The sequence below is a fragment of the Arvicanthis niloticus genome, chromosome 17 (genome assembly GCF_011762505.2).
Source record: "Arvicanthis niloticus isolate mArvNil1 chromosome 17, mArvNil1.pat.X, whole genome shotgun sequence".
NCBI lineage: Eukaryota > Metazoa > Chordata > Mammalia > Rodentia > Muridae > Arvicanthis > Arvicanthis niloticus.
Window position 1 is genome coordinate 45,089,196 of NC_047674.1, and position 27,094 is coordinate 45,116,289.

The 27,094-nt window shown below is 45.2% G+C and overlaps 1 protein-coding gene and 1 pseudogene across 2 annotated transcripts; one reads left to right on the forward strand and one right to left on the reverse strand.

The window, feature by feature from the left end:
• Window positions 1–3,550: 3,550 nt before the first annotated feature.
• On the reverse strand, window positions 3,551–6,000 carry LOC117722263 (T-complex protein 1 subunit eta-like; annotated as a pseudogene).
• A 1,010-nt stretch (window positions 6,001–7,010) lies between these two features.
• Window positions 7,011–27,094, forward strand: Mcm3 (minichromosome maintenance complex component 3). Of its 2 annotated transcripts, XM_034521909.2 has the most exons (17): window positions 7,011–7,183; window positions 9,621–9,733; window positions 10,066–10,274; window positions 10,704–10,834; window positions 14,206–14,444; window positions 14,627–14,735; window positions 16,323–16,476; window positions 16,770–16,901; window positions 17,332–17,540; window positions 19,256–19,430; window positions 19,787–19,913; window positions 20,841–20,991; window positions 23,361–23,501; window positions 24,258–24,361; window positions 24,810–24,886; window positions 25,262–25,340; window positions 26,447–27,094. In XM_034521909.2, the coding sequence occupies exons 1-17, from the start codon at window positions 7,106–7,108 to the stop codon at window positions 26,643–26,645; spliced, it is 2,427 nt and encodes an 808-aa protein (XP_034377800.1). In that variant the 5' UTR covers window positions 7,011–7,105; the 3' UTR covers window positions 26,646–27,094. The 2 variants fall into 2 exon arrangements, with proteins under 2 accessions (XP_034377800.1, XP_034377801.1); XM_034521910.2 differs by lacking the exon at window positions 9,621–9,733 and having other exon boundaries at window positions 7,015–7,183.

The window sequence follows — 27,094 nt, forward strand, 5'->3', positions numbered from 1 at the left end:
CTACTTCAGAAATTATCTATTTTTCTTTCTACTTGTCCTTGGATTTTCTTGTAAAATCTTGTATTTTTTTTTTTTAAATTATGTGTAAGTCTGTGCACACAAGACTGCAAATGCCCACCAAGGCTCTGGCCTGGAGCTAAAATTTTCGAGCAGTTGTGAGCCGCCTGACATGGTCGCTGGGAATTGAACTCAGGTCATCTGGAGGTGAAGTACATGCACCTCACCACTGAGCCATCTCCCTAACCCTGTCCTTGGATTTTTAACACCAACAACTTCCTTCAAAATTCTCAACCGAAATTGAGTGCGTTAGCACATCCCAGGAATCTTAGGAGTTAGAAAGCAGAAGAGGGAGGAGCCAGTACAGGAAAGCCTAACCTATGTAGTGAGAATTAGTCTCAAAACAACCAACTGACAACAAATCCAAAATCAAAGCTCCAACCTCCATGGACAACCAAAGGCTTTCGAATGCCGGACTCCAGTTATCTCTTGCCATTCGCCACGTTAGTGCTCTGTGAAGCTGTGTTGTCTAGCATAGCTGCTATGTGCATGTGGCCGTCTATACTTAAAGTCATCGGTGTGTAGAAATATTAAAATTGACTTGTTCAGTTACATAGCTACATTTCAAATGCTCAGGAGCCACATAGGTGAATGGCTCTTATATTTGGGCAGAGCAGATATTTTTCATTATTGGGCAAAGGGCTATTAGACAATGCTATGAAACTTATTCCTATCATATTTATATAGTTCATATTTCCATCCTAACTAGTCATCGGTAGTATGGAATCTCAGAGTCAACGGTTTCTTAGGCTTATTCTAAAGCTTGCCAGCTATGTAGCTCAACATTATTTGCATTCATTGGAACATAACTATAAGCCCCAAGTGAGAAATATTAATTATTAAGTGATAGCCTGCCTCCCTGACTGAGCTTCATTACAGACATTTTCCTTGTCTGGATTTCCAGTTTAATTCTTTCAAAGGTATTAGACTTGCTTTTAACAAGTCCATTCATTTACTCTTCCCATAAGTATAATTTTCAATTCTATAAAGCTTAGCTTACCCAGGCAGTGGGGTGGTGATGCCCAGGCCACCAAGCCCAGCTTCCTCATTTTTAAATTACTATCACAGTAGTCCTTTGAATTTCCAACTAATGAGGGTGTCACAGAAGCATCCAGAGTGACCTTCCCAGAACTTTAAAGACTCTTAGTCAGTATGTTTGGGTTTCTCATAGCCTTGTCCTAAATTAGCACAGCAAAGAACAGGTGGCCAGCTGGGTGGACAAAGGCCAGGGAATTTTTCCATTGAGTTTGGTTTCCGATCAGAGATATTTTTTTGGAGGCTCATCAGAGAATCCAGTGAAAAGCTGTGGGAAAACAGGCATGTTGGACCTCACAGCTTCTTAGAGACTCCCGCTTTGATCCTTGTGCTACATGAAATATAAAATTAAGAGTGCAATAGCCCTTTGACTCTTTCTAAAACTGACCCATTGGAGGGCAGAAAGAATAACAAAGGCCTAGTTTCTTTTCATGTGAGGATTTCCACCACTGGGTTGGAAGAATAGGATACTGGAAGGGAAATGCAGGATGTGGTGCAGGGAGGTGGGGGCGGGAGATAATTTATTGTATTTCACTGAAGGGCAAGAGCAAATGATCAATATTACCATGCTGCAAATCCGAGCTCACGATGCTTTGAAGCATTCTTTTTTTTCAGATTCTGCTCTTGTTTGGTGACATGTTCTATACTGGAGCTCATGAATACACAAAGCTCTCAGATTTGTTAGTTTTACAACTCAACAAAATATAATCTCCCTTCCTTTTCCACTGTCCCAGATAAAATTTTGAAACTAATTGTTAGTGTTTCTCCCAATTACAACAGTAGTTGTAGTTTTGGGAGGTATTGGAGGTTTTGGAGAATTGTTGTCTCTTAAATATTGTTTTTCTCTGTAGAAGACCTAATTGCTTCCTTTCTCCCCCCACTCCCCTCCCCAAGACAGGGCTCCTTAGCCCTGGCTGTCCTGGAACTCACTCTGTAGACTAGGCTGGCCTTGAACTCACAGAGATCCCCCTGTCTCTGCCTCTCAAGTGCTGGGATTGAAGCCATGAGCCACCACTGTTCAGCTCATAATTGCCATTTTAAAGTAAAGCATAAAGAACATTTATATTTACTTACCATTATAACCTTGGGGTCACAATGTCCAATTTAAGCTACATACACATAAATTTTTTTTTACCTCTTCCTCTCTCACATTCCTATGTATGTACAGATATGTCACTTTTGTTTAGTTTTGTGTTCTAATTAATTCTGGCAATAGGCCTCCTATATATATATGAAGATTTCACACTTTAATACACTCACACCTACATACACAATTTTCATATCTACTGGGTTTTTTTTTTTTTTTTTTTCTGAAATCAATCCTTCTTCTCTGTCCATGACAGGGTCTTATAATACAGCACAGAACCGGGAGGTGTTTGACTCAATTCTGTTTTAATTTGGCAGTGGAAGTGGGAAGGGCTTATCCTGAGTGAATTCTTTAGAAATGCACCAGAATGTTTTATCACACTTTGGTCATCCCTTGAATCCCTCTTCAATTACATTACTACCACCACCACCACACTATCACCACCACAGCCCTCACCGTCACCACCATTACCACTACCACACCATCACCACCACCACCACCACCACCACCAACAACAACAACAACAACAACATTCATTTAATATTTGCTACATTTCTGAGGTTTTTCTCAACCATTTACATCTGTTGTTTCTTCACCGATTATTCAAACTCTTCTTTGAGCTGGATATTATGTCTAACTTCATTTGAAAGGCTAGGAAACTAAGGTACAGAAGTGTTGCAACCGGCTCTGCTCTACCTGGCTTGAAACAAAAGACTTGACAATGCCTGAATAGTTACTATGTTGCTGCCTGCTCTGCTCTGCCTGGCTTGGCCTCTCAAAGGCTGTGATTAAAGGCTTATGCCACCACTGCCTGGCTTCAAACTGCTCCAGTCTTCGGGTCAGGGTCTAGAGAGAGAGAGAGAGTGGGGAAGAGACGCAAGGAATGGAGACAAGACAGAAGTTCTGATCAAGTCTCAAGTCTCTAGTCCTGTTATTGAAGGGAAATCTGGGGTATTTATACACTTTTGCCATGCCCCTTGTAGGCGCGTGGATATGATGTAAGCCTTGGAGGTGTGGCTAGAATGTAGATAGCTGCTTTCTAGCTGCTTTCTGCTAAAAGTCAGCTCCCAACACAGAAGGGTTAAACAAATTGCCTATTGTTACACAGTATATAAGCACAGGAAACAAACACAGGAATTAACATTGACTATCTTTGTGCTCTTCAGCATATGACATTTCTGACTGAGCCACACCACAGAGAACAGACATGCTTGAATGGGCAAGTCTATCATGTGTGGATTTTTCCTTAATCTTCCCTAGTACCTTGTCTTAGAGTTTTACTGCTGTGAATAGACACCATGACCAAGCATGTACACAAAAGCGTGTACAAACCATCACATACCTGTAGCATAGACTGTCTGATCACCACGTTTATGTGGCCGTTGTAAGAGTGTCAATGACTGATGACAGATTTTCTGGAAGCCTAAAGCAAATTAAAAGACACGGTTTGAAATGTTTTGCAATATACAATGATGTTTAATGAATGAAAAGATATATGTTGGTTTAATTGTGGGTTTGTATTTTGTCCTCAAGTATTTCCTCTTTCTATACCTCTTCCTTCAACTGAATAACTTTAAGTTTTATTTACATGACCTCCAGTGGGAACACAGCAGACCAACCAACTATTTCCTCACCCCTTTGGCCGGGTTGCTGGAGCTGGAGCATCCACAGTGGAGAAGGGGTTCTTGTTAGTCTCATCCACGGATTCAATAAGGCACACAGCCTCAGAAGCTGCTGTCAGAATGTTGAAGTGCATCATGGCCATGGCTGACTTCCACATAAAACCCTGGAAGTTGTCGGTGATGTCCTTATTGCTGAAGTCCACCCCATACACCATCCTCCCCCACACCCCCACCCTGTCCCCAGGTATGTCAATCCCACACCTTGTTGAGAATGTTTGTGGCATGAAAGCAAGCATTGTCACATAGCTATCATGGAATAATCTCCAGGTCCTTGGCATATGTCTCAATCAACAGCTGCTGTTTTCCTGGAATGGTCCTTGAATAATTCCTCAGATATTTGGGAAGCTCTGTCTCAATGATTCCACCACCAGCCACCACAGAGTCAGTCAGCCCCCCCCCCCCCTCTCTTTTTCAGTACACTGTAGCTGTCTTCAGACACCCCAGAACGGGGCATCAGATTTCATTACAGATGGTTGTGAGCCACCATGTGATTGCTGGGAATTGAACTCAGGACCTCTGGAAGAGCAGTTGGTGCTCTTAACCACTGAGCCATCTCTCCAGCCCCACAGAGTCACACGTGATGACACGCCTCACAATCATGATGGCATATCATGCCAGGTACCTCTCTGGATTCTCCCTAAACTGTTCAGCGCCACCACGGAGAATGATGCTACATGTCTTGGCTTTAGGGAAGCCAGTGAAGAAACTGTACCTCTTGCCTCCAATTTGGGTCAAACCCCTGGCGGTGGCCCAGCACATCTGGAATGAGAGCATTCACCTGAGTCTGGATTAAGCCTCCATAGGACATTTTTTATTCTCTTCAGATCCTCCTCAGGCCGCAGGCGAGCATAGAACATGTCTCTATCAGCAAAGTACTGGGTTGCCACATCCGCAATAGGGAATTTAGACAAGATGACTTTGGCTCCAGACTATGACTAACTTGTCATAGAGAATGTTCCACTCGGCATCAAAAATTGCCTGGTAATCCTCCATCGTGTAGACTCTGATCTCAGCCTTCTCTTTCTCTGCTTTCGGCTTGAGCTCAACATTTAAGAAGACAATCGTGGATTCTCATACTTCTTGGGCTGCATTTCAAACACAGCCTAAGAGAAAGTGTTCTTGAACACAACACCAGGCACCAGCTGAGACTCCTCTAGGGCTCCACCCTGCATCTTCTTGATGCCAATCATTTTAAGCTACAGCAACTTGTCAAACATCATCGCAGTAACAACCATGCCCTTGGCAAAGACCTTTTGTTGGGAGATCAGCTTGGAGCTCAGGGCTGTCACTCTAGCATCTTCCTCTGTTCTACTTTATCTTGCTTCTCCACAGTCACCGCTATCTCTTTGATTTTGTGAGCAGCCAGCTGGGTGACTGTACGGCAAGCTCAGATGATAATCTGAGGGTGTAGACTTTCCTCCTCGTAGGACTTCACCTGCTTCAGCAACTCCTCAGCCCACAGGGTCAGCAAGGTGGTGCCATCACGAACTTCAGTGTTTTGGGATATGGCGATGTCCATTAAGGTCTTTGCTGCAGGATAGCCACCATCAAGGAGTTTCAGAATTATTGTCCCACTGTTAGAAATTGTTGCTTTGCCTCGGCCATCCACAATAAATTTCCACGAGGACCCAGGGTGGTTCTTACAGCCTCAGCAATCACTTGGCAAGCACTGGTGAGCTCACGAGCTGTTACTCACAAGCTGGGGGGATGCCTTGAGAGCTATCAGTCCCCTCTTTCAACAGGATAACTGGTGTGGGCAACATCTTGGAAGCAACATCCTGTACCCATAACTCATCTGTTCTCCATCTCGGGGACCCCACTCCAAGTATTGTCTTTGGGCTGGAGACATAGAAAAAAAGGAAGTACTTTGTATACTTTGCAATGTCTTGATTTTCACTGTTTCTGCATGCTGTTTTCCAGCAAGAGCCTCCTAGCAATCACTCAACCTTGGAAGCCAGCCTTGGCCTATCAGTGCCTAAGGCAGAAAGCCAACAGATAACAAACAAAAGAAGCATGTGATCAGCAATGGGACCCTGAGCTATACTATCTCATCAGGTTCTATGTGTGTCTTCGTTTTGAGTCAGAGCGTAGGGGAGCCATTGGCAAAGCTCACCTAGACTTTGAAAGGCAGGTGCATGCATGAACCTAATTGTTCTTCCGTCTTTTGCTTTGGAAGTGTGGTGACTAATCCCTGTGTATGTCACCCCTAAGGCCACCAGCTGAGCTGCATTCCTTGTCTTTTCTTTTTTTTTTTTTTTTTTTTTTTTTGGATTTTTTTTGAGACAGGGTTTCTCTGTGTAGCCCTGGCTGTCCTGGAGCTTACTCTGTAGACCAGGCTGGCCTCGAACTCAGAAATCCGCCTGCCTCTGCCTCCCAAGTGCTGGGATTAAAGGCGTGCGCCACCACCGCCCGGCATGATCTGATTTTCTGTTTATCTATCTGATATCCCTGTGAAAGCAGGGAGAAATACCAATTATATATCTCTGTGTCTTTAAGGTTACAGATCAAGACACAGCAAATCAAGGCTGTATTAAAGGCAATAGCATGATTCAGTAAATAAAATCTGTCTTTACACCATTTCTAACTCTCCATAGGCTCTTAGAATACTAGTGATGCCTTACTGGGGAGTTTTGAATTCAGATTCCTTATTTTGTATAGGAGGAGATGAAGGCTAGAAAACCGAGTGCGTTAGAATCAATAATATGGAGGCTAAAGAGATGGGTCAGTGGGTATCATGTTCCTCTTTCAAAAATTCAAGGTGGAGAAAGATTGAGGAAGACACCGGTTATCAAGCCCTGGCCTTCATATGTACCTGTGCATATGGGGTACAAACTTGGATCCCTTCAGTAAATCCTAACTCCCCATTTGACATAACTGCCTACAGGCAAAAAGAGAGACAGGGTGTGGGGGGAAGGGGCGGTAAAGGGAAGGGACCACAACTCCCAGAATGCAGTGCTTCCTAGTCTTCCTGTTACTCAATGGCAGGGGGTGGGTAGGTGTTGAGCCTCCTCTCTGTCCCATTGGTCAGTTTTCCTATTAGGGCGGAGAAAACGATCATTTCTCTCCAATCAAGGCACGGAATGAAAGACTATTGAAGAGGTCAGCCAATCATAACGCGTCTCTGTTCCACGCTTCCTCCACCGTAAACTTCCGTGGCGGGAAAACTTGGTAAGTTTTCGCGCCAGGGCGGAGCCACACGTTTTTTTCTGGCCTGTTTGGTGGCCGGCGATTTCGGGGCAGCGGCATGGCGGGCACCGTAGTACTGGACGATGTGGAGCTACGGGAAGCGCAGAGAGAGTACTTGGACTTCCTGGATGACGAGGTGAGGCTCGGGTCGCGAGCCCGGTGCTGGAGTCCCCGCGGGTGATCGAGCACGGCTGATGGGGTCCCGCGGGTGACCTGGCCCGGTGCTGGGGTCCCCACGGGTGACCGGGCACAGCTGATGGGGTCCCCACGGGTGACCGGGCACGGTGCTGGGGTCCCCGCGGAAGGCCAGGGCCGCTGATAGTTCTTTTCTCTGCAATTTCCTGTTATCTTTTTTTTTTTTTTAACTTTCTTCAGATGTACCTCAAGGTTTTATACGCTACATTCTTTTCTTGTTAATTATACGTATTAGTTTCATTGTGAAGTTTCATAAACATATGTATTTTGGTCATATTTCTTTCTCATCACTCCCTCTTTTGTTGCCGCTAGTGATACCCCATCGCCTACTTTCATGTCTTTTTTAGTCTAATGAGTCAGTGGGGGGTTTTTTTCTTGTTTTTTTTTTTTGTTGTTGTTGTTGTTTATGTTTTGTTGTTGCTTTTGCGGTGGTGTAGCTGGTACCCAGGCCTTGTGCTTGCCGTCCTCCCCTGGGCATCATATTTTTCTTGAACACTTTCTTACATTAGGATATGTTAATTATCCTATGGGATTCATTATGAAACTTCATAAACACATCTTGTATTTTGGTCATTTTCACTTCTCATTTTCTCTTTTTGTCATTTTCCTTCTCCTGCATATCTTCATGAGTTACTAGAGTTTTCTCCAAAGCCACATAGTTTCTCTCTAAATTCATGTGATCTATCTCTCTCTGTTCTCTCTTCTCTCTCTCTCTCTCTCTCTCTCTCTCTCTCTCTCTCACACACACACACACACACACACACACACACACTCACTCACCCAACTTGTAAGGAGACTGACTAGTCAGGAGTAAACAGATGGGCAAGCCTGTCTTTACTCTTACTAATGTAACTGGCTCAGAGCCCTCAGATTTAATGACTGACTTGTTGGGGGTAGGGGGCGGGTCTAACAACTTAGGTAGCTTTTCTTATTTCTAATCAAAAGTGTTTTGTATGCAAGTAAAGTCGGGCTTAAGTGTAACCCAAAATTTAAAGCTATAGGATGTTGATGAGCCCTGAAAGTTTGATCAATGAAAAGCAATTTGAATATTTTTAAGAGTATTTAAATTACTTTTTTTTTAATATTTCAAATATACACCATGATTTTGAAATATGTCTGCATCTGTAGTCAGGCGTGTTAGCATCCAGATTTTAAAATTAAATTTTTATATTATCAAGGTTTTTTTTTTTTTTTCACTTATTGGTCTTTAAGACTTAGGTCATCCTAAGTCCCAATTAAAAAGTAAGCATGTAGGAGAACTGTTAATGATCGTGACAGCATGTGATAGGGGATGCTGGGCAGGAGGAAAGGGTTGTCTGCAGCCATCTACTTCCTGGGCACATTGAGACATGTATCAACATGCTGGCATCCTCGTGTGTAAGTGACATAGTTAGTGTCCAGTGTCATCTTTGCTGGTGTGGGCTTTAAGTAGCTCCCAGGTCTCTGCTTAGGACTTTTGAATACCTTTATGTTAAACCTCCCTTGGTATAAATAGCATCCCCCCCCCATGATCAGTAACCCCTTTATAAATTGAATGCTCACTGCTCCCTAATGAATGTTCAGTGCCCCCTAATGCTCAATTGATGTAGATAGCAGGTGTGCTTTCCTTGTCCAGAAAGGCCTAGACCTCACCCACCCCATGATGAGGGAATCCTGTTTTGAAAGACCATCCTTCTTCAGCTGAAAGACAGAAGTATGTTGCACCAGAGGACAAAATAAAGAACACAGAAATGACCACTCCGCCTTTAATTAATACATCCTTAAGTTCTTGATGCAGCTGCAGACCCCACGGCTGAGCTTGCCTGCCTTTTGACCTTCTAATATTACCTGAATCCCTAGCTGGCTGGCTGTTAGATTCAGGACAGGCTTAATCTCACTTGAAGGCACCCCTTTCTATCAGTGTTTACAGATTCTCATCGTGAACCTATCTGCTTGCTTGTTCTTTTGGTTGTCACTCTTGAAGCAGTCATACTCTGTAGCCTCGCTTTGGACTCAGTGGTGATCCTCCTGCCTCAGATGCATAAGTGCTGGAATTGTGGTTTAGCTCCATGCCCCACCTGAGTTTCCTCTTTGTATCTCCTTCCAGGCAGCTTTGGGGATTCAAGCTTGCTATGAATAAAACCAAGAACCTGTAGAATGGGGACCCTGGGTGTCTTAGGGGACATTAACTTTATGATTCTTAAGAGTCTCCTAATAGATTGTAGGTGAAATCTGAGGCCAGTGAGTGAAAGGCAGAGACTGAGGAGCCGACTTCACAGTCATCTGGGCTCCAGAGGGTTTGTTTCAAGGGTTGCTTCTGGTCTGAAACACTTTTGAGTTGTGTCAAAATTTAATACTGCAAATCACTTGATTTGATCTATCTTATTCCTGCTTTGCAGGAAGACCAAGGAATTTACCAGAACAAAGTTCGGGAGCTGATCAGTGACAACCAGTATCGGCTGATTGTCAGCGTGAATGACCTGCGCAGGAAGAATGAAAAGAGGGCTAACCGGTGAGCCATGATGGGGCTTCGTAGGGGTTTGCTGGGTTTTGGGGAGAAAGAAAGGCAACATATTTAGATTGGAACAGGCTTCCCTGGGAAAGACCTAGATTGCATGGACTTGACCTACATACAGGCTGGCGTTGTCTCCCAGAGAAGAGGTGGTCTCAGGTGCTCCAATGTTTTCCACATTAACTTCAGTTCCGATGTATTTTACCAAGTCTTCTACAGTGGCAGGACAAAGTAGACATGGATTTTCTTTCCCTGACCCAAGGTTGTTCCTTCCTGTTTTGAGGGTCAGTTTCCTGAGCTCTGTCTAAATGGTTCTTTGTCTCTACATGCAGCCTCCTGAACAATGCTTTTGAGGAGCTGGTTGCCTTCCAGCGGGCCTTGAAGGATTTCGTGGCCTCCATTGATGCTACCTACGCCAAGCAGTATGAGGAGTTCTACATAGGCCTGGAGGGCAGCTTTGGCTCAAAGCACGTCTCTCCCCGGACACTCACTTCCTGCTTCCTCAGCTGTGTGGTCTGCGTGGAAGGCATCGTCACTAAATGTGAGTGGATGGAAGATGGTGCTAGGGCCCTAAGAAAATGGTAGGATGGATTCAGGGGAGCTGTAGCGGGTCTGGGGAACTTGGAGGAAACATTGAAATTAAATAGTAAAATGTGAAGCAGCTCTGGGGCCACGGCACTCGGGACTGGGAGTGACCGGCTGTGGTAAAAGAATGGTGAATTCCCAAAGCTGGAAGAGCCCCGCTCTTCCTTTCTCACTGCAACCCTGCACTGTCCCTTCATTGACATGGGTGGTACTTAACACCACACCTGGATCCAGTGGTACCTTTGTATGTATGTAAAGAAGGACAAATGACAAGTGTCAGGGAAACGGGGAGAGTGTAGTATTTAAAGGCCTTGCGTGAATTTAGATCCTCTGTTGTCTGTCAGTGTGCCACTGGGTGACTTTGTGCACACCTTTGCGTCCCTAGGCTCTCTGGTTCGCCCCAAAGTCGTTCGCAGTGTTCACTACTGTCCTGCTACTAAGAAGACCATAGAGCGACGCTACTCTGACCTCACCACCCTGGTGGCTTTCCCATCCAGTTCTGTTTATCCCACAAAGGTGAGAACATGAATCAGTTGGGCGTCTTGGGGGCTCGGAATCAAAGGTGACTGTAAACTCAAGCAGTTATACAGTATCTGGAGTCTTTATTCTAAAAGTAGGTATGTGAGGTAAGGATTAGTTCAGAAAAAGATTGGTTCAAGATAAAGTTTAATACATAAATCCTCCTTTTTTTTTTTTTTTTTTTTTTTTAAGATTATAGCTAGAGGTTAGAGAATTGGCTTAGTGTTCTGGAAGCAGGAGGACCTGGGTTTGAATCTCCAGCACCCAAGTAAAAGGCTGGGCATGTGCCTTCTAATCCTGGCCATCTTTGGAGAAGAGAACAAGCCCAAATGTTTACTGGCTGGCTGGCCAGCCCAGCTGAAATGAAGGGGAAGTCTGAAGTCAGGCTCTGATCTTCACTTGCATGAATGTGTGCACCGACACGTGTGTGCACCTCACAAATTAAGTTTAGAAAAATTGGAATATAGAAAGCTAAAAAGAAGGAAGAACATCATTGGATGTCATGTATTTTTTTTTTACAAAGTTTCAATCATAGTAATATAATGTGCTTTCTAAAAGTAAGATGGAAGATGCTTCTGTTTTTTGATGCTGCAGTATAATCTCTGCAGATATTTTGGTGGATTGGGGGAAAACAGTAAAATACTTTTTCTATGATTTTCAGGGTGGGAAAAATTGAAGATAACTTTTTTAGTGAGACAAGAGGTTGTTACTATTGATTACTTGACGTCTATACTCATTTAGTCAAAGGATACCTTTCTCATGAAATTGTCCTTGCCTGTGAAGAAGATAGTTGATTTTATACGGTTATGATAATTACATGTGATAATAGTTCCTGGGACATAGTGAGCACTCAGTAAGCATATAGTGGCTTTTGTCGTTTTAAGAAATTCACATATGATGGAAGCACTCTCTAATGTTTTTTATGAAAGCTTATATATATGATTCATATATATTTGAAAACACTAAAGTGTATAATTTAGTTTTTACAAGCATATATACTCATATAACCAGCGTCTAAAGGGGAAAACAAACTCGCCAGTCAGTACTTAGAGATTCCTACTGAAGGCCATGCTATCCTAATGTTTGTTTTTGGAGAAAGGCTCTCTCTACATACATAGTCTTACTCAAGAGAGCCACTTGCCTCTGTCTTCCGAGTGTTGGGATTAAAGGCATGTGTCTTAACAGTAGGGATTGCTTTTGCCAAGTGGTTCATAGCCTTCTTATGCCCTTTAATAACCTTTAATAAGTTAACTTCTGTTGTAGTGACCTCCAATTGCAAAATAAATTTTCGTTGCTACATCATAACTGCAATTTTGCTACTATTATGAATCATAATGTAAATATCTATGGTTTTCGATGGTCTTAGGTGACCCCTGTGCAAGTGTCATTCAACCCCCAAAGGGGTCATGACACACAGGTTGAGAACTGCAGCTTTTGGCTGTTTCCCTGTGTACACGTTCTCACGCTGAGCAGCTTTTGTGTAACATTGTGTATACTCACAGGTGTGTGTCTTATTTGTGTGAAGACGATACCGCATTATTTACCTATTCTGTTGATAGATTTGGGTATTCTTTAAATTTTGCCTGCTAGGAATGTGCTGCTGTGAGCAGTCTGTAGCTTTGGATGTGTGGTTTTATTGTGTATTGACTGGAGTAGAAAAACTGCATCAGAACTGGGCATGGTGGAACAGGTCCTTAATCCCAGCACTCAGGAGGCAGAGGCGGGTAGATCTTAGAGTTAGTTCCAGGCCAGCCAGGGATACATACACATGGAAACTCTGTCTCAAAAACAAACAAAGAAAACAAAGCAAAAGGAAGAGAAAACCTGTATCAGATTATAATTACAGAGTCACCATTAGTGTGGGGAATCAAGACTTTAATTTGGGTGTTAGTACAGCCATGGTCCCATCAGTGAAAACTGACCCTTTTATTAGTTGATTTGTTACTAATTCAAGGATCAGGTTAGGAAGGCTGGAAGAAAAGATGCATACACATTTATTATGGTTTGAGATAGTAAAGTTTCCAGATTGATAAAAGATGTTTTTCATGTTGGATGAATGCTACTTTTTTTTTTCACAAAATGCTTTATTCCTCTAAATGCTAGTTCTTATAAATAACTTTGGCAACATTAAAATAACTTTTATTTGGTAAAACAAGCAACCAACTTCATGGAGTAACAAAATAGTAATCTTGATTACTATTACAAATATTTAATACATGCGTAAACAAAACAAAGTGACATTGCTTTAAAAATAGATAGAGCTGTTGATATAAAACAGAAAGCTTCCAGAGACTCAGCTCACTCTACTTCTTTGTGTTAGAGGCACAAAAATGGACTTAAGCTAGCTCACTTCTAAGACAGAACCAAAGCTCTTGTTAAGGGTTTCTTCCTCAAATTCTGTGACTAGGAAACTTAGCTAGATTACGGAGGTCAGAAAGCTACCGGGAGAGGTAAATTGCCTTCCAAGAGAAGAGGTAAATGGGGCTTCAGAAGCAGGGGACATTTCTAGTCACTCTAAAAATCTTTATAAGCTTAATAACCACAAGTGAGGTAGCAGCCATGCACACTTAAGGGAAAGCACGGTGACAGCAGCCCGTGCAGCCTCTGCATCAGGAAGAAACAGGCATTTACTGAGGAATGGCAGGGTCAGTGGGTCACAACAGTGCAGTAGCAGGGGAGCCGGTTTGGGCATTGGCAGGGGAGAGAAGAAGCAGGTAGGCAGGAGCCAGAGCCCTGGGCCTCTCTTAGCAGTGAACAACAGTCTCTACTCCTTAGGAGCACGCTTTAGTGAAACAGAAAACTACAGCAACCGGGCTGGAGACACTCTACACAGGTCTAAGAGGGTTCTCTCTTTTATCATAGACAGTACATGAGTCTGCAGACTCATTCCATAAACAACAGATTTTCCACCAGAATAAGTGGGACAAATACACTTTCCACACCTAAAGGAAAGGTACGGGGTAAAGACAAAAAAATCATCACTGAAAAGGCCCATCAAAATAGCCAAGAGGCAGATCACAGTCAATGATCAGGCACAGAGCAAACAAAAGACACTCTAGTCTCCATCAGTCTTCAGAGCCAGGGCACGGCCTGGGGATAACTTCTTCCCATGTTTTTCATGGAATCGAGGGAAACTTCACTAAACTGAGGAAGGAAAAAATGGAACATTGACATCTGTCCCCACTGCCTCCTTTGTTGTTCAGGGACAGGGTCTTGCTGTGTAATTTGGAACTGACTGAAGAGCCCAGGCTGACTCTGAACTCCAGATCTTCCTGCCCCAGCCTCCCAAGAGCTCCAGTGTGTGCTGCCACACCCCGAATGCTACATTTTTAAGACAAGACTAAAATGACTTTTTTTCTTGTCTGTAGGATGAGGAGAACAACCCCCTGGAGACAGAGTATGGCCTGTCTGTCTACAAGGACCACCAGACCATCACCATCCAGGAAATGCCAGAGAAGGCCCCTGCTGGTCAGCTTCCTCGCTCTGTGGATGTCATTCTAGACGATGACCTGGTGGATAAAGTGAAACCTGGTGACAGAATACAGGTGGTGGGGACCTACCGCTGCCTTCCAGGGAAGAAGGGCGGCTACACCTCTGGGACCTTCAGGTAAAGGCTTAGCCTAGGCTTCCCACCTTCCCACATACATTTGTTAGGCATTCCATCCTCACTGTGGCTCGAGCACAGGGAGCTCAGCTGAGTCTCTGCTCCTGTCTCCTGGCTTAGTTTAACAGACAAGCGTGTTTAGTGCTGCTGAGGCTCACCTGGCTTCCCCTTCCACTGTGTTGCAGAACCGTCCTGATTGCCTGTAACGTGAAGCAGATGAGCAAGGATATTCAGCCTGCGTTCTCTGCAGACGACATAGCCAAGATCAAGAAGTTCAGCAAAACTCGCTCCAAGGTCAGTTGAGTGGGGATGGGTTTGGTTTGAAAGTGTTGCTTCCTGTGTGTGCCCATCTTTGTGCAGGATCTGGAGGAAGATGGTTGTTTTTTTTTTTTTTTTTTTTTTTTTTTTTGGTTTGGTTTGGTTTGTGGTTTGTTTGTTTGTTTGTTTTCCCTGAAGTATTTGTTGCTAGCTTCCAGTTTTATTCCAAGTTAAGAGTATTTTTTGCCATTTTATTGGTGATACCTGTTGTGTCTTCTGGGCTGCTCAGTCGAACTTAATGCAAATTAATAATGTAGGAATTAGTATATTACTGTACTGTTAAGCCTTATTTATTTATTTATTTATTTATTTTAGGTTTTTCAAGACAGGGTTTCTCTGTATAGCCCTGACTGTCCTGGAACTCACTCTGTAGATCAGGCTGGCCTCAAACTCAGAAATTCTCCTGCCTCTACCTCCCAAGTGCTGGGATTAAAGGCGTGCGCCACCACTGCCCGGCCAAGCCTTATTTATAACTAACTGGTTTAGTTTTATTGAGACAGTCTTGTGTAGCCCAGGCTATCCCTGAACTCCTGATCCTCCTGCGTGTACTACCATCTGCATTTTTAGTTTTTTTTTTTTTTTAACTGCATTTACTTACTTTTCACTATGTATGCGCATATACCAAGGAACAGCTTGTAGAAGTGGATTATCTTCATGCCTTATGGACCCTAGGGATTGAACTCAGATGGTCAAGTTGGCCACAAATAGCTTTACTCATTTTGCTAGCTGGATGGTTGCTTTATAAAGACAAGCTGTCTGCATTTAAAATCGAGCAAAGTAGTGAACCCATGTGTGATAAAAGTTACTGCCAACCACGAGATTAGTAAACCCAGTTTGTATGTATGTTTGTTTGCACTGGGAATGTGCTTATTGTGTTGGAGATTAAAGCCAGAGGCCTTACCTTGTATGAGTTCGCTAAATTTTGTACCACTGAGGTACATCCTCAGCCTGATGGTTTTGATATGCTTATTCTTCTAGGTTTGGAAGTTGGTTATAGATTCATAGATGGGAGCGAGAGCGCCATGCTGTGTGAGCTAGGCATGGTGAATAGGCAGCCACTCGGTGGGGGTGGGGAGGGGAGATTGAGAAAATACAGAAGCCTGGAGGACCAGGAAATGTATACTCAGGATCTGGCTTGAAAGAGAGGGAAGAAAGGGGCAAAGTTCTGATTTAGAAAGTATGCAGTCCCAACAACCACATGGTGGCCTCAGGGACTTCCCTCCCCTGTTCCCCACCATTGTTTTCCGAGACAGAATCTAACTGTGTAGCCCACACTGATCTGGGAACTCCCCACTTAACACAATCCCTTAAATTGCCTTAAATCACAATCCCCCTGCATCAGACACCAAGTGCAGGATTGCAGGTACATTTCCTGAAGATGAGCCTTTACAAGTTTTGTGCTATAGGCTACCTCTTTACCTGCTCTGCTACTTGTCTTGAGGTTGTCTTGGAGCAAAGCTTTTGGTTTCAGAACCCAGGTTTATCTTTTCTATGGGCTACAACCCCCCTCCCTGCCCTCCCCCATGTCACAAGGCTTTTCACTCTTGGTTCTTTGTCCTCCAGGATGTTTTTGAGCAGTTGGCCCGGTCGTTAGCCCCTAGCATCCATGGGCATGACTATGTCAAGAAGGCGATCCTCTGCTTGCTCCTGGGAGGGGTGGAACGGGAACTTGAGAACGGCAGCCACATCCGTGGAGACATCAATATTCTTCTAATAGGTATGGTGCTGGGGGTGTGTTAGTCCTTGAACAACAGGCTTGTAAGGTTGTGTATGTAACATTGTAACTCTGTATCTGGTCATGTTTTAGCCCCACCAAAGTACAGAAGGCTAACATGGATGAGTTTTGTCTTGAAAATTATCCCTGAAATTCTGCTTTATTTGACCAGGACTGTATTCTGCAAATGGGAAAAGGGAAAGAAAGAAGTAACTGTTAACATCATATTAGTGGAAGCAGAATTTGCTGGGGTGCGTGGGGGTTTCCTAGAAAATCATCACCACCTTGTCCCGTAGGTGACCCATCAGTTGCCAAGTCCCAGCTTCTGCGGTACGTCCTTTGCACCGCACCCAGGGCCATTCCCACCACAGGTCGGGGCTCGTCTGGAGTGGGTCTTACAGCTGCTGTCACTACAGACCAGGAAACAGGTAAGGGTGTGCGGCCTTGTCAGAGGCCCAGTGTGAGTCTGAGCAGAGTAGATTCTTAAAGCTTGTAGGTGCTGACTTGTGTTGGGAACATTTGAAAGGTGAGTGGAGTGTGTTGTAAGACTGAAAGCTCAGGGGAAGTGGATGAATGTATTGAAGGCTTTAGTCTCTGTGGCTAGAATGTGCTTGCTCAAGACGATGGTTTAAATGATGACGAAAGGGAAAACAGCAACTTAGGAAACGGGGGAAATGAAACTGGGGGAAAGATTGGAATAGCAGGAAAGGAACTCTATTGGATGTCACGAAGATGTGAGAGGTTCCGGTGATGTGAAATGTCTTACTGTGTTCTCATGCACTGTGAGGACAGGTGCTGGGATCCTTCTCTGCCCCCTGACTCGACTGTGGCACATACATTTACCTCATCTCTTCCTAGGGGAGCGCCGTCTGGAAGCTGGCGCCATGGTCCTGGCTGACCGAGGAGTGGTTTGCATTGATGAGTTTGATAAGATGTCTGACATGGACCGCACGGCCATCCATGAGGTGATGGAGCAGGGTAGAGTGACGATTGCAAAGGCAGGCATCCATGCCCGGCTCAATGCCCGCTGCAGTGTTTTGGCAGCTGCCAATCCGGTCTACGGCAGGGTGAGTGGAATTGGGCCCATAACCACTAGTCTTGGATCAGTTTGGTTTTACTTAATGGCTGGACTACGGTTTGTTAAAGGTCAGCTCATCTTGTTACTGTCCTTGGGTCTCCCCACCTTTCCCTCCAAGTGGCGTGTTTGTTTATTTTTAAGTAATCTTCTATGACATTTTCTATGATTATTTTTCATAGTTCCTATATAACAAAACAAGCCATGTGTGCATGTCTGTGACTGTATGCAGGTTCACTTCCTGTGCACGTGTGTGTGTTTATTTGTATGTAGGCCACAGGTCAATGTTGGGGGTCTTCCCCTGTCATTCTCCACTTTACTTTTTGAGACAAGGTCTGTGAGGTAACCTGGATTTTGCTGGTTTGGATTCTGGCTAGCCAACGAGTTGATGTTAGGACCATCAAGTCTGTTTCTGTAATTGGGCCTTTATGCTTCTCTGGTCCTTGTATGTGAGGCAAAAGCACTATGGCTCATCAAGTAAGTGATCTCAGCCCTGCGCCTTGGTCTTCCAGGCGCTGTTGGTGTTGAGAGTCATGTAGCATACAGCATGAGAACGCACATGTGTGTTCAGAACAAGGCTTTATTGATGTTGCATGATGCAGCAGAAGCTAGCACTGTTGGGGATCTTTCAGATTCATTACATGGTTGGTTCTGAGTTCATTTATGGTCATTGTGCATCTGGGAAACTGTTTCTGGTGCCAGTTTTCTGTCACTCTCCCAATACTGGCTTTGCAGCCCATAGTTAAGGAGTCGTGATGTGTGTGTCCGTCTGTGTTTGTTTTCGAGACAGGGTTCCACTATATATAGCTCTGGTGTCCTGCAACTGACTATGTAGATCAGGCTGGCCTTGAACCTAGAGATCTTCCTACCTTTCCCTCCAAGTGGTGTGTTTATTTATTTTTAAGTAATCTTATATGACATTTTCTTATCCATTCACCTTCCGGGTGGACATGTATCTCCATAACTTGGCTGTAGTGAACCATTTGGTAATAAACATGAAATTATTCCTGGTATGCTACTATGGGTGGCAATAGAGTGGCTTCTTGATAAGGCTGAAAACCAAACTGTCATGAGCTTACCTTTTAAACAGTTTCCAGTGTTTCTTTGTGTGAACTTACACAGCGACGCTGGTGAACTAAACAGTGACTATTCTCTCTGTTATGACTGAGGCTGCAGTACTTTCCGTGTATGCTGTACTTTCAGGATCTATCGGTTAACACGACCAAAATGTACATTTAAGTTTTTTTTGTTTCTTCTGAAGATGATTGATTTTGTGCTGGGTGTGGTGCCAGCATGCTTTTAATCCCAGCACTCAGGAGGCAGAGGCAGACAGATTTCTGTGCATTCAAGGCCAGCCTTCTCCGTAGCAAGTTCTAGGATGGCCAGGTCAGTCAGAGACCTTCTCTGAAAACAGAACAAGCATTTCTTTTTATGTGCATGTATGTGAGTGCAGCATGCATGTGAAGGTCAGAGGACAACTTAGGAGAGATCATTTCTCTCCTACCATATTGATATCCAGTGATCCTGAGGCCCTCAGATATGCCAGGGGTACACCTACCACTGAGCAATATCCTGGTCCAAATTTTCGGCTTGCCTGTTGTATTCTGTGTGGTCCAGCCTTACAGTCTCACCCCAGGATTGATTTGGCCTTGATGCCTGTCCTTCCTACTGATGTTGCTTCTCCTTGGCTGTCCTCTTGTCCTCCAGTATGATCAGTATAAGACACCTATGGAGAACATTGGGCTGCAGGACTCGCTGCTGTCTCGATTTGACCTGCTCTTCATCATGCTGGATCAGATGGATCCTGAGCAGGATCGGGAGATCTCAGACCACGTCCTTAGGATGCACCAGTACAGGGCCCCGGGGGAGCAGGATGGGGACGGTGAGTCCAGAGAATAGCAAGAGCGGCTGGTGGAGGGGTCCTCATGGACGCTGCTCTTCTTGGCCCAGCCCCAGGGCTGCACCGTTCTGTGTGTGGTTAATGTTGCGGGTGCCCTCACCTTCCTGGCCTCCTCACTTGGCTGCTCACTGGAGGTTGAGTGTCTGCTTTGGGGTTGTGCTGTATCTTTTAGCTTTTCTTGGGCAGTTGTAAGCTTTACATTTGTGAGGTCTGTATGTCTGTTCCTCCTGGATTCCTGCTTTCTAACTCTTGGGCTCATCTCTCTCTGCTGAAAGAGGCAAATTCTCTTGGCTTAAATAAACTCCTTACTCTACTTTGTCCCAACTTGTTCTTGCCAGCTTTGCCGCTGGGCAGTTCAGTGGACATCCTGGCCACAGACGACCCGGACTTCGCCCAGGATGACCAGCAAGACACCCGGATTTACGAGAAGCATGACAACCTTTTACATGGGACCAAGAAGAAAAAGTGAGCCTCTTCTTACTTCTTTCTTGAGAGACCTGAGATTTTGTTAGAGGACATCTTTTTGGGTCTGCAGATAGAGCACTTGACCTAGCCAGTTGCCTTGATGTCTCTGGTTGATTCAGTTCAGGCTCAGATCTTTCCTAAAACTTAGTTTTGAGAGCCAGGCATGGCTCACACTCGTAATCTCAGCACTGAGATTACGAGTTTTGAGCTGAGAGAGGCTGAGGCAGGAAGATTATGAATCTGAAGCTAGCCTGGATTACAGATAACCTGTCTTAAAATTTAGTATGCCCAAGTGCTAGTGGGTATGTGATCTGTCCTCTTACTGTCCTGTGGTCCTTGGTGGAGATTTTTGGTGACAGTTAGTTGGTGGCAGACAGGAGAGGCTTTGAGGGTGAATCTGAGTAGGGCTTGGTTGGGTGCTCAGACAGGATATGAGAGAGAAGGATCATTGCACTAAATTGGAGTTGACCTCTTTGAACCCATATTCCCACATATAAAGTAGGTTATGTACCAGCACTCAGGAGCTAGAGACTCGGGAGCTACACAATGGGTTCCGGGCCAGCCAGTGACAGATAGAGAGGCCTATTTTCAAAAATAGGATCAGGGGGCTGAAGGGATGGCACTGCTGTTCCAGAGGACCAGAGTTCAGTTTCCAGCAATCATATAGTTGCAGAACATAGTAGTTTGTAACTCCAGCCTGGTCTACAAAGTGAGTTCCAGGATAGCCAGAGCCACATAAACCCTGTCATGGAAAAGAAAAAGAAAAACTTGTAATACCAGAACTTCTTTCCTAGACTTCATGACTCAGGGATAACACCTGAGGCTAAATAGAGAATACTAGAATTGCTTTGTGTGTTTCCTTCTCCAAGAGGTAAAAGCATTGTCCCAGGTAGGTTAGGAAAATGGCATTCATTCTCTTGAATCCAGGGAGAAGATGGTGAGCGCAGCTTTCATGAAGAAATACATCCATGTGGCCAAAATCATTAAGCCCACCCTGACGCAAGAGTCAGCAGCCTACATTGCAGAAGAATACTCACGCCTGCGCAGCCAGGACAGCATGAGCTCAGACACTGCCCGGGTGCGTACAGGAGGTTGTGGTCCTGAGGGTTCCGTAGTTAGAACAGGAGGGCAGGAGGAGTTCCTGCTCTCTGGTAATCTGGGCAGTCTGTACTTGACTGTCCTTCCTGGTCTGAAGAACTTTCTGTCAAGAGACATTTGCTCACTCCTTTCTGAAAGAAGTGAAAACCAAGACCTCAGACATGGTAAGGATGTCCCCCAGTGAACCATGAGTAGCTTCTGGGACCAGACTTTGTCTCGGTTCACACATGTGAGAACAGAGCTCAGAGATCAGGCTGGAGAGGAGGAGGCAGGGAGGTAGATAGAGGGTCATACATTTATCGCGTACTCAGTGTGGTGCTTGGAAGAGAATGATGTGAAGAGAAGCGGGTTTGCCAGTAGAAGTCTCTACATGGGTGTGTCAGTAATATTTGGGCACAAAACCTAGAAGCTGAGAGACCATGATTCAGCACGATTTCTAGTGTGACTTAATAGAGTAGAACTCGACCTGCATCCTCCAAGAATGGTGTAGTTCTTGTAGGACCCAAGTTCAAAGCCAGGCTTATATGACAGGCCTTCAGGCCATCTACTGTCGCCTCGTACTTGTTCTGTCTCAGGATGTTCTGATAGTACTTTACTTCACTGCCCATGATGGGATGCACAGAGCATCACTTACTTCCATACTAAATTCTCCCTTAATCACTGCTCTTCCCTGTACAAACTGTTCCAGTGTGCCCCTTGCTCACTGGAGCAGGAACTGAGTGTGACAGGCCATTGTGGATGTGGTCCTGGTTGATCCCTCAGTTACAGCTCTCTGGTTCTGTTAGTGGCATGAAGATTTCACAGAATTCTTAGGTGATGCAGAAATTGGAGCTTGTAACCGAGTGTCTAATACTGATGGTGTTCCGCGTCGCGGGTGCGCATGTTGCACGTGTGTGTAGAGTTGCTGTTGAAGGTTGGTGTGGGTATAAATGGGAAGTTAGAAGGTCCAAAGGCAAACTGCATGTGGCACTGGAGGTTTATATGACGTGAGACATAGAGAGGGTGACTCGTGTGCCAGTCAGAGCTCTGCAGCTGGTGTGCAGCCTGGTATGCATCCTTTCACTGCTAAGGCCCGTCTCCTTACCCATGAGAACGTTGAGCAGTGGTAGGGCATTAGAACTCCCTGGAACTCAAAGTAAGCACAGTGTGACTCAGTAGGCCAAGAGTCCTAACCACACAATAGCACTTTAAGAAGACACAGGCCCCTATTTGGTTTACAGCCTCCCTGTGAGCCACTAGGTGGGAGTGTGACAGCCTCCTCCTCACTGTTGAGACATACCTGTCCTCAGAACTCCACTTTTACACAGGCGGCCTTGACAGGTTCAGCTCTTCCATCCCCATGTCTTCCTCTGGGAAGTACTTAAGAGGACTCACGTACAGCTCTCTAATGCATTGTGGGCTTGCACTAAGGAACTGCATTCTGTGCCCTCGCTTTTACGCTCACTGTTTCTGGGCAGTCGTGGGAAGGCTACTTTCCTTCTTTCTCACTCACCTTTCCTCTTCGTTGAATACTTTCTCACTTAGATTTTAGCCATTTTTCTTACCTTTGTGAATTTTAAAAATTCATTTAGTTCTTAATACTTGGATTGAATAGAATGTATTCTGGTGACTCCTCTCCCCTGCATCCTTAGCACCCCCTCCCCTGCATCCCTAGCCCCTTCTCACTCACCACCCCAGCAGCCTCTTCTCTGCCCTGCCAGTGTCTTGCAGACCCATGACTTTTGGTGTCTGTTTAGTTCACATAGGATTATCTGTGTGATCATTCATTACTACGTGCTCAGCCCCAGTGGGTATACAAATGAAAGCAGTGATTCCCTCTCTCCTCAGATCTGTTGGTAGCAAAGAGTGCAGCAGTGAGCAGGGCTTCTGGAGTCCTTCCGCATTTGTGTCTTGCTGTCAGCGGCCTTGGGCAGACTCAGTGCAGGCATCTCCAGCTGCTATGAGTTTGTGATTGGAGAGGCTTGTATCCTGTCCAGAAGACAGCATTGCACAGCTCTTCTGCCTGTCTTGGTTCTTTTATTCTTTTTCCCTCTTCCAACTGTTCCCTGCACCTGATGGTATAAATGTCCTGTTTGGGCTGAGCACTCAACTGCCTGCCGCTTATTCTCAGCACCTTGTGCAGCCATGAGTCCCCGCCTTCTCCACTGCCCACGGGAGACACAGACTTCTGATATGGCTTGAGGGTGGCTTCAGTTGGGCACTGGCTGACATTTGAACTTTAAGTGGCCCCACCTATAGAGAAGTCAGATCTTGGGCTTTCTGGGCATTTCTGGTATTGCCTTCTTTCTTTTTCTGTGTCATAAGACACATGTTTCTGCACAAGTAATTCCCGAATGCTTTCTTCCTTAGACATCTCCAGTTACAGCACGAACACTGGAAACTCTGATTCGACTGGCCACGGCCCATGCGAAGGCCCGTATGAGCAAGACTGTGGACCTGCAGGATGCGGAGGAAGCTGTGGAGCTGGTTCAGTATGCTTATTTCAAGAAGGTGAGCTGCCTTCAAGGAACGCCATGGAAGAGGAAGGGGAAGGGGAAGGAGTGTTACAGCCAGAGGGGTTGGAGGGAACCAGGAGAGCAAGGCCCTCTGAGTCAACTGAGCAAGGCTCATATGAACTCACACAGCGTGTGAATGAGTGGATCTCAGATGCCTCTGCCTTCACTCTGCACTCTTGTCTTTCCATTGGTTTGTCTTCTCCAACTTCGATTTGAGGTTTTTCTTTTGTTTTCATTATATTTTGGTGTTATCTTTTAGAGGCCTATTCTTTTCTAATGAGAGATAGAAATGGAGTAGATTGGGGTAGTAGGAGCTTTAATAAATGTTTAATAAAAGGACACGAGGAAAGTGAACCTTGTGCCTACGGCTCATCTGAAGAACTATAGACCTTGAAGGTCTGCCATGATCTTCCTGTTTTTCTTTGGGGGGCGGGGGGGGGGGCTCTGTTGAATTTCAACTAAATACCTGATCTATAAAGAAACGAATGACTTGCCCCCTTAACCATAGTGGTTTAGATACCTCCCCAAACATTCTTTACTCAGTAAACATAAAGTAACTACTCTGAAAAGCCGCACAGCATTGGTGAAAGATGGCTAATAGGCTCTCCCTGCCACTGGTCCTGGGATGTGGACCAGGGAAGGTATGGATAAATCTTAGAAACATGAAGGTCGATTCTACCCTTGATGCAGAAGTGACTCCAGGTTTCTTACTCACTTTTGGCATCAGTGACATCCCTTGGCTTGGTTCTAGGTTCTGGAGAAGGAGAAAAAACGTAAGAAGTCAAGTGAGGATGAATCAGACCTGGAAGAAGAAGAGGAGAAGAGCCAGGAGGACACTGAGCAGAAGCGGAAAAGGTATCATGGGGTAATTGTGAGGTAATGAGAAGTGAGATGCAAGGCTCTTGTCATGGCTGGGGAGAGCCCTTCTCGTTAGTGTCAGGTTCTTCAGGGCCCTGCAGGGTTTGCAGATGGAGGTGGTTGTGAATTCCTGTAACAGAAATGGCTCTATCAGTAGGTCTCCCAGTGTTCTCGAGGCTGGTTTTCCCCTCCTTATGCATGGGTCAGACTGATTGCAGAGACAGAGAGCTCTGGGCAGCAGGGCCTGGAGAATGTCTTTCAGAAGGGGTAGTGGTTTGTTCAGGCCTGAGCCTGGAAACTGATTCAACTGGCCATGACCCATGAGAAGGCCTGTATGAGCAAGACTGGACTTGCAGAATGGTGTTTCACTCTGGTTTGTGTTCTGAGCCCCCAAATGGGGCTCCCTAAAGCCATCTCAGTTTCCTGACTGCTGTGGGTATTTCAGGAGGAAGACTCATGCCAAGGATGGGGAGTCCTATGACCCTTATGACTTCAGTGAAGCAGAGAAGGAAATGCCTCAAGGTGAGTGAACATTTCCTCCTGACCCTTGCAGTTGCTGTTTGTGCTGCCTTTTCTCGTGGGTTCCACTGCCTCCTGCACGAGACCCTGGGAAAACCCACAGTGCAAATGTTAGAAAATAAGCTTGGCTCTGCTGTTGGCCTTCTCCTTGTTCTTTGACCTTATGTCATGCCTGGTGTAAGCATCCCAGATAACGAATTGAGGGTCTCCGCCTAACTTCTCTATCCATCAGAGATTTGCCTGGCTGTAGGAACCATGGGAGACAGTGCTCACACACAGGCTTAGCAAGGTGGGAGGAGTGAGTACTGCTTCCACTGTTGGTGGAAATGGCTTCATCTTGCTTTCTCCCCTACCCCTACAAACATTGTTTCCCTGAAGTGCACACCCCGAAGACCGACGATTCTCAGGAGACCCAGGAATCCCAGGAATCCCAGAAAGTGGAGCTGAGTGAGTCCAGGTGAGTGCATCTGTTCCTGCTGATGAGGGACCAGCTTTCAGGAGTGCTGCCAGCCAGGTCCGCTGAGCTTAGAGCTAGCCAGGACTCTGGGTTTCACAGCACTTTACCCTGATTACACCAGGCTCACCCAGAGAGTTGCAAACCAGTATCCGATGGCCTATTTGCCGTACTGCTTCTATCTTTGTGGAAATTGAATTGTTACTTTTAAGTCAGGAGGAACTGGCTGGACTAACCAAGGGCAAACTTTGATTTGTAGCTTACTGTAGCCTTGCATTCTTCTCAGTAGGGTACATCTATCCCCCGCCCTCATACATTGTGATCACTTTTTTTGAAACAGATGTTCACTAGGGTTTCAGAAAATACTTTTAAAATATTTTTTTCCTGAAATTTATGTTTACTGGACACCAAAGAAACAACATAGCTAAAGTTAACTTTTAAAGGTACAAAGCACAATGCAGCCAAACATGGAAAAATACTTTTTAAAAAAAACAAGCCCACTAAAATTGACTGTAAATCTACTCTCCAGAAGCAGCCTCTGAGCTTTGCTTTCTGAACTGGCCCAGACAGAGTTCACTCTCAACAGCTGCAGTCTCTCCATAGGCTGCCACCTCAGAGATTACCCCTTCCCTTGCATCCCGAGTGCTCCAATTAAAGCCATGTGCCCCCTCACCCAGTTTGAGGTATAGATTCCTTAATCAAGTTCTTGAATGGCACCCAGGTGGCTCCATGTCACTGCTGTCCATTCACAGTGAGACATTCTTAGGTTTGTCACATGGCACGGTCATGAGGCATGAGGAGGCCTGGGCTTCTATTAAGTCCTATGTGTAAGCTGTCACCCAGATGTCGTGCCTCCAGGTGTCAGAGGCTCCTCAGGCCTGAATTAACAGGAAGCTCTGTATGCAGTGTGGGTTAGTTTTAAAGAAGGATGCTCAGAATATTGGAAGGACACTCTTCCCATATCAATCTTGTCTTATTGCTGCAGGTTTGTTTACTGCCATTTTGTTTGTTTAAGACAAGGTAAAGTTGCCTTCCTCAGTGCTGGTATTAGACGTGTGCTCCACCAGGCCTGGCTCCTCCTCTACTCATGCTTTTTCTGTCTTGGCCAGGCTGAAGGCTTTTAAGGCGGCCCTCTTAGAAGTGTTCCAGGAAGCTCACGCGCAGTCTGTGGGCATGATCCACCTCACAGAATCCATCAATCGGAATAAAGAAGAGCCCTTCTCCTCAGAGGAAATCCAGGCTTCACTGAGCAGGATGCAGGATGATAACCAGGTTATGGTGTCTGAGGGCATCGTCTTCCTTATCTGAAGTTGTTTCTGCCAACTACTGCCCTGTCCCCAAGCTCTGTCTCCATTCTCCAGTAACTTTCAGTGATGGAAGCTGATGGTGAGACTATCAGGACTTGGTGGAAGTTTTGTGAATGACTTCAGCTATGGGACAAGAGCTAGAGGAAGAGCCAGGCCTCAGGCAGAAGGCCTGCCTCACACACCTTCCAGACCTAAACGTGGAAGTCTGTGTTTCTGGGCACAGCTGTTTTCTGCATTTGTTACTTGTGTTTTTACCCCAACTCCCCTACCCCCCCATCCCCCAAGCACTTTTAGTCCAGGAAGCCTTGAGGTCTGTTGTGCCAGAGTGGCTCAGGCAGATCACAAAGTTGAATTGGAGAAAGCTTTCTTTGCAATTAGACTAGTGTTATTGTTGACCTAAATATCTAAGACATTGATACTAAGTAAATATAACTATTTTGTACATGTGGA